Source organism: Dendropsophus ebraccatus, chromosome 14 (genome assembly GCF_027789765.1).
Source record: "Dendropsophus ebraccatus isolate aDenEbr1 chromosome 14, aDenEbr1.pat, whole genome shotgun sequence".
Taxonomy (NCBI): Eukaryota; Metazoa; Chordata; class Amphibia; order Anura; family Hylidae; genus Dendropsophus; species Dendropsophus ebraccatus.
Window position 1 is genome coordinate 75,904,129 of NC_091467.1, and position 7,500 is coordinate 75,911,628.

Consider the following 7,500-nt stretch of genomic DNA (forward strand, 5'->3'; position numbering starts at 1 on the left):
CAATGAGAGGAAAGAGTACCCCTTTAAGATGCTCCATGTCTCTGATCCGTTTAGTCGGTGACCTCTGTGGCTTTTCTTCATTGCTCAGGATCTCTGGCTGTGATTCGGCCGTCGTCCTCTATCTCTGCCTGGATGAGGTGCGTGACTCAGGGTTCCAGGTAGACGAGACGTCATTTAACCCCGAGACGACAAAAGGAAACAACCAAGGCACTTACAGCTTCACTTCATAATAAATGGGAAGAGTCCAAACCAACATGACTCATTGTGTCCTGTACAAAGTTTTCTTCTCTGGACTCTCCAAGTGCCGATCCTGGAGGAGCCCGGTCTAATGGACTTAGATAGTGAATTAAAGGGGTTGGCAGCAGAGAGCACTGTGTCAGACTGGAGAGAAAACACCACTACCTGCAGGACATACAGCAGCTGATAAGTACTGGAAGACTGGGAATTTTTAAATAAAAGTAAATTACAAATCTGTACAACTTTCTGATATTAGTTGGTTTGAAGGGAAAGGGGTCCCCTTTAATGTGACATCCTGGCAATAGTAAAGTCCCCTGAACACGCTGCTTTGGGTACAAGGTCACAGAGGGAATCTTAAGGACTTAAGGAGATTTTGTTTTTTTTCTACTTACAAGCTGATTCCTACAAACAAGCGAGAAGCACAAATACTGACAGCACAAACAAACAGAAACTAAAGGTGATGAAGCTAAATGCTGCCGTGCTAAAGCATCAAGACCGAGAGCATGCGGAGTGCCACACTAACATCCCCAGCACCTACATACAGCTAAATGGCCTATTATGTAACCTTGGGGAGACAAGCTACACCAACAGCTACATACACAACTAACAGCATGGACCCTAACAACTAACCACCCCTGTAAGGCTGCACCACACCACATTAACCCCCCCCCCCCCTGTAAGGCTGCACCACATTATCCCCCCTGTGAGGCTGCACCACTATAACCTCCTCTGTGAGGCTGCACCACATTATCCCCCCTGTGAGGCTGCACCACTATAACCTCCTCTGTGAGGCTGCACCACATTATCTCCCTGTGAGGCTGCACCACATTAACCCCCCTGTGAGGCTGCACCACTATAACCTCCTCTGTGAGGCTGCACCACATTATCTCCCTGTGAGGCTGCACCACATTAACCCCCCCCCCCCCCATGAGGCTGCACCACATTATCTCCCTGTGAGGCTGCACCACATTAACCCCCCTATGAGGCTGCACCACATTAACCTCCTCTGTGAGGCTGCACCACATTAACCCCCCCTATGAGGCTGCACCACATTAACCTCCTCTGTGAGGCTGCACCACAATAACCTCCCCTGTGAGGCTGCACCACATTAACCTCCCCTGTGAGGCTGCACCACATTAACCTCCCCTGTGAGGCTGCACCACATAACCTCCCCTGTGAGGCTGCACCACATTAACCTCCCCTGTGAGGCTGCACCACATTAACCTCCCCTGTGAGGCTGCACCACATTAACCTCCCCTGTGAGGCTGCACCACATTAACCTCCCCTGTGAGGCTGCACCACATTAACCTCCTCTTTGAGGCTGCACCACAATAACCTCCCCTGTGAGGCTGCACCACATTAACCTCCCCTGTGAGGCTGCACCACATTAACCTCCTCTGTGAGGCTGCACCACAATAACCTCCCCTGTGAGGCTGCACCACATAACCTCCCATGTGAGGCTGCACCACAATAACCTCCCCTGTGAGGCTGCACCACATAACCTCCCCTGTGAGGCTGCACCACATTATCCCCCCTGTGAGGCTGCACCACATTATCCCCCCTGTGAGGCTGCACCACATTAACCTCCCCTGTGAGGCTGCACCACATAACCTCCCCTGTGAGGCTGCACCACATTAACCCCCCCCCCCCCCATGAGGCTGCACCACATTATCCCCCCTGTGAGGCTGCACCACATTAACCTCCCCTGTGAGGCTGCACCACATAACCTCCCATGTGAGGCTGCACCACATTATCCCCCCTGTAAGGCTGCACCACATTATCCCCCCTGTGAGGCTGCACCACATTATCCCCCCTATGAGGCTGCACCACATAACCTCCCCTGTGAGGCTGCACCACATTATCCCCCCTGTGAGGCTGCACCACATAACCTCCCCTGTGAGGCTGCACCACATTAACCTCCCCTGTGAGGCTGCACCACATTAACCTCCACTGTGAGGCTGCACCACAATAACCTCCCCTGTGAGGCTGCACCACATAACCTCCCCTGTGAGGCTGCACCACATTAACCTCCCCTATGAGGCTGCACCACATTAACCTCCTCTGTGAGGCTGCACCACATTAACCTCCCCTGTGAGGCTGCACCACATTAACCTCCCCTGTGAGGCTGAACCACAATAACCTCCTCTGTGAGGCTGCACCACAATAACCTCCCCTGTGAGGCTGCACCACAATAACCTCCCCTGTGAGGCTGCACCACAATAACCTCCCCTGTGAGGCTGCACCACAATAACCTCCCCTGTGAGGCTGCACCACATTAACCTCCCCTGTGAGGCTGCACCACATTAACCTCCTCTGTGAGGCTGAACCACAATAACCTCCTCTGTGAGGCTGCACCACAATAACCTCCCCTGTGAGGCTGCACCACAATAACCTCCTCTGTGAGGCTGCACCACATTAACCTCCCCTGTGAGGCTGCACCACATTAACCTCCTCTGTGAGGCTGCACCACATTAACCTCCTCTGTGAGGCTGCACCACATTAACCTCCTCTGTGAGGCTGGACCCCATTGACCTGAGGGCTTGTCTAGCTGCTGTGCCCCGGTGGTGCAATACTGACCCGACAGAACCGGTATACAGACCATTCAGCAATGCTAGTATTTATCCCTTTAGGTCTATACCTGGCAGTTCACTATTGCATTAAACAGCGGACAGCCACCAGTGATTGATCTGGTTACTTAAAGGGGTGCTCTGGAGTAAAAAAATAATTTAATTGACTGATGTTGGAAAGTTATACAGATTTGCAAATTACTTCTATGTAATAATCTCGTTTTCCAGTACTTATCAGCTGCTGTATGTCCTGCAGGAAGTAGTGTATTCTCTCCAGTCTGACACAGTGCTCTCTGCTGCCACCTCTGTCCATGTCAGGATGAGCTCCAGTTTAGCTCATCTATATTGCTTTTTATATGACTATATTGCTATATACTAAGTGATTCAGCCTCGCAGACCTCGGTGTGATTCCTGGTGGCAGCGCATGCGCAGTGCGACCATCGGAGCGGCAGAGGTCAGGTGGAGGAGACAGAAGCGGGAAGATGTGATCGGCCACAATGACAGCCGTGCTACCCCAGGGACGGCAGCCGGAGAGATGGAAGAAGGGACGGCAGCGGGAGGGATGGAAGAAGGGACGGCAGCCGGAGAGATGGAAGAAGGGACGGCAGCGGGAGAGATGGAAGAAGGGACGGCAGCGGGAGGGATGGAAGAAGGGACAGCAGCCGGAGAGATGGAAGAAGGGACAGCAGCCGGAGAGATGGAAGAAGGGACGGCAGCCGGAGAGATGGAAGAAGGGACGGCAGCGGGAGAGATGGAAGAAGGGATGACAGTGGAAGAGATGGAAGAAGGGACGGCAGCGGGAGAGATAGAAGAAGGGACGGCAGCGGGAGAGATGGAAGAAGGGACGGCAGCGGGAGAGATGGAAGAAGGGACGGCAGCCGGAGAGATAGAAGATGGGACGGCAGCCGGAGAGATGGAAGAAGGGACGGCAGCCGGAGAGATGGAAGATGGGACGGCAGCCGGAGAGATGGAAGAAGGGACGGCAGCCGGAGAGATGGAAGAAGGGACGGCAGCCGGAGAGATGGAAAAAGGGATGGCAGCCGGAGAGATGGAAGATGGGACGGCAGCCGGAGAGATGGAAGAAGGGATGGCAGCCGGAGAGATGGAAGAAGGGACGGCAGCCGGAGAGATGGAAGAAGGGATGGCAGCCGGAGAGATGGAAAAAGGGATGACAGCCGGAGAGATGGAAGAAGAGACGCAAGCCGGAGAGCTGGAAGAAGGGACGGCAGCCGGAGAGATGGAAGAAGGGAAGAAGGGATGACAGCGGGAGAGATGGAAGAAGAGACGGCAGCCGGAGAAATGGAAGAAGGGACGGCAGCGGGAGACATGAAAGAAGGGACGGCAGCAGGAGAGATGGAAGAAGGGATGGCAGCGGGAGAGATGGAAGAAGAGACGGCAGCGGGAGGGATGGAAGAAGGGACGGCAGCCGGAGAGATGGAAGAAGGGACGGTAGCGGGAGAGATGGAAGAAGGGATGACAGCGGGAGAGATGGAAGAAGGGACGGCAGCCGGAGTGATGGAAGAAGGGACGGCAGCGGGAGAGATGGAAGAAGGGATGGCAGCCGGAGAGATGGAAGAAGGGACGGCAGTGGGAGAGATGGAAGAAGGGACGGCAGCGGGAGAGATGGAAGAAGGGACGGCAGCGGGAGAGATGGAAGTAGTGATGGCAGCCGGAGAGTCATGGAGCTTTCTCTTCCATCCAGGCAGCCGGCGCTCTGACTGGCAATGAGCAGCCGCATTAGTAAACCCATTAAAGCCTACAGCTGTCTATCAGCAGCGCTGCCAGGGAGCCGGCTCCAATTTGCTTCCTCTATACTTATATGCTGCTCGCTATTGTGCTCACATATTGTGTGTATGGTATATATATATATATATATATACATTGCTATCCGCATACAAAACATCCATTGGCTTTTGCCGCTTGCACTTGGCATAAGTCACCAGCATAACATACCGGCACGAGTCACCGGCTCAAGTCACCAGCATAAGATACCGGCACGTGTCACCGGCATTAGATACTGGCACGATTCACCGGCACGAGTCACTGGCATAAGTCACCGGCACAAGTCCCCAACATGAATCACCGGCACAAGTCACTGGCATAACACACTGGCACGAGTCACCAGCTAAAGTCACCGGCATAAGTCACCAGCATAATATACCGCACAAGTCACCGGCACGAGTCCCCAACATGAATCACCGGCACAAGTCACTGGCACCGGTATAAGTCACCGGCAGAAGTCAGGTTACCGGCACAAGTCACCGGCAGAAGTCCCATTACCGGCACAAGTCACCGGTATAAGTCATAAGCACAAGTCACCGGTATAAGTCCCTGACATAAGTCACCGGTATAAGTTGTCCCTGACATAAGTCACCGGTATAAGTCCCTGACATAAGTCACCGGTATAAGTCCCTGACATAAGTCACCGGTATAAGTCCCTGACATAAGTCACCGGTATAAGTCCCTGACATAAGTCACCGGTATAAGTCCCTGACATAAGTCACCGGTATAAGTCCCTGACATAAGTCACCGGTATAAGTCCCTGACATAAGTCACCGGTATAAGTCCCTGACATAAGTCAATTAGCAGCTAGTTATTAATCAGGGTCTCGCTGGCTGCAAATCTGATGAATCCGGCTGGAGGAACAGGGAAGAAAGGGACAGCGTGTATCCTCTATGGACGCGACCCGGGTACTTTTTGTGCCCCATTAACTCATTCTGCTTGACAATCTGGCGCACCTTTAAGCTTTCCAGTCTCAGTTTACATTTTCTAATTTGTTTTTTTGGGGCTTGACTGTTGCTGTAGCCTAAAAACGTCCAAACTGCAAAAAGTAGGCTGAAAAATAACATCCTCCTTATAAAATGGTGCGTGACACTTTAAGCAGCCATGTTGAATATTTCTGTATGTTCTGACTTGTATGTATATATGCTGTGCTGTATATGTGACGCCCAGCAGTGCTGCCATCTTGGATTGCATTGGTTGCTTACTGGCATGAAGGCCACCAGCAGGGGCGTAACTAGAAATGGCTGGGCCCCGTAGCAAACTTTTGATTGAGCCCCCCCCTCCTCGATCGACCACTACGCCATCAGCACACTCAGCTCTACACAGGTCCTGTACACCATATACATTACAGTGCAGTTATATCAGGTGACTTACAGGAGACGTCTATTCTGATAAGAGTTCTTCCCTTTTCATCTTCTTCTCCATCCGTCCTGGGCCATTAGAACTTCTCCGAGCCACGAATCCACAGAATCTGCCAGAGAAACATATTAGGCTCCTCACTCTGGCACCATCCTCATCTCTCTACACACTGCACATCTGTATTGGCCCCTTTACTCCCTCATTTAGTGGGTAGCCCTGACACTATGTGATCCCCTTATAGTATATGCCCCTCTGTGTATTCCCCCTTACAGATGCCACTCGTGTTGGCCCCTTATAAATGACCCCCCTGTGTTGTCCATCCCCCTTATAGATGGTCCCCCATGTTTTATAGATGCCCCTCATGGTGTCCCCCTATAGATGCCATCTCATTTGGTCCCCCTATAAATGCCCCCCTTATGGTGTCCCCCTATAGATGGCCCCCTGTATATCCCCCATAGATGCCCCCTTTATTATGCCCCTATAGATACCCCTGTAATATCCCCCATAGATGCCCCCCCCTGTATTATCCCCCATAGATGCCCCCTGTATTATCCCCCATAGATGCCCCCCCTGTATTATCCCCCATAGATGCCCCCTGTATTATCCCCTATAGATACCCCTGTATTATCCCTATAGATGCCCCCTGTATTATCCCCCTATAGATACCCCCTGTATTATCCCCCATAGATGCCCCCTGTATTATCCCCCATAGATGCCCCCTGTATTATCCCCCATAGATGCCCCCCCTGTATTATCCCTATAGATGCCCCCTGTATTATCCCCCTATAGATACCCCTGTATTATCCCCCATAGATGCCCCCTGTATTATCCCCATAGATGCCCCCTGTATTATCCCCCATAGATGCCCCCTGTATTATCCCCCATAGATGCCCCCCTGTATTATCCCCCATAGATGCCCCCTCTGTATTATCCCCCATAGATGCCCCCCCTGTATTATCCCCCATAGATGCCACCCCCCTGTATTATCCCCCATAGATGCCCCCCCTGTATTATCCCCATTGATGCCCCCTGTATTATCCCCCATAGATGCCCCCCCTGTATTATCCCCCATAGATGCCCCCTGTATTATCCCCCATAGATGCCCCCCCGTATATCTCCCATAGATGCCCCCCCTTGTATTATCCCCCATTGACACCCCCTGTATTATCCCCCATTGATGCCCCCCCTGTATTATCCCCCATTGATGCCCCCTGTATTATCCCCCATTGATGATCCCTGTATTATCCCCCATAGATGCCCCCCTGTATTATCCCCCATAGATGCCCCCTCTGTATTATCCCCCATAGATGCCCCCTGTATTATCCCCCATTGATGATCCCTGTATTATCCCCCATAGATGCCCCTCTGTATTATCCCCCATAGATGCCACCCCCCTGTATTATCCCCCATTGATGATCCCTGTATTATCCCCATTGATGCCCCCTGTATTATCCCCCATAGATGCCCCCCCTGTATTATCCCCCATTGATGCCCCCTGTATTATCCCCCATAGATGCCCCCCATGTATTATCCCCCATAGATGCCCCCTGTATTA

The 7,500-nt window shown here is 52.3% G+C and overlaps 1 protein-coding gene across 1 annotated transcript; it reads left to right on the plus strand.

Moving 5' to 3' along the window:
- The first annotated feature begins 3,228 nt into the window (after positions 1-3,228).
- Positions 3,229-4,065, plus strand: LOC138771920 (circumsporozoite protein-like). The gene has a single exon (XM_069951923.1). The coding sequence runs from the start codon at positions 3,229-3,231 to the stop codon at positions 4,063-4,065; it is 837 nt and encodes a 278-aa protein (XP_069808024.1).
- The last annotated feature ends 3,435 nt before the right edge of the window (positions 4,066-7,500 follow it).

Coding starts and splice junctions, on each gene's coding strand:
- LOC138771920 (XM_069951923.1), top strand. CDS start 3,229: ATGCGCAGTGCGACCATCGGAGCGGCAGAGGTCAGGTGGAGGAGACAG.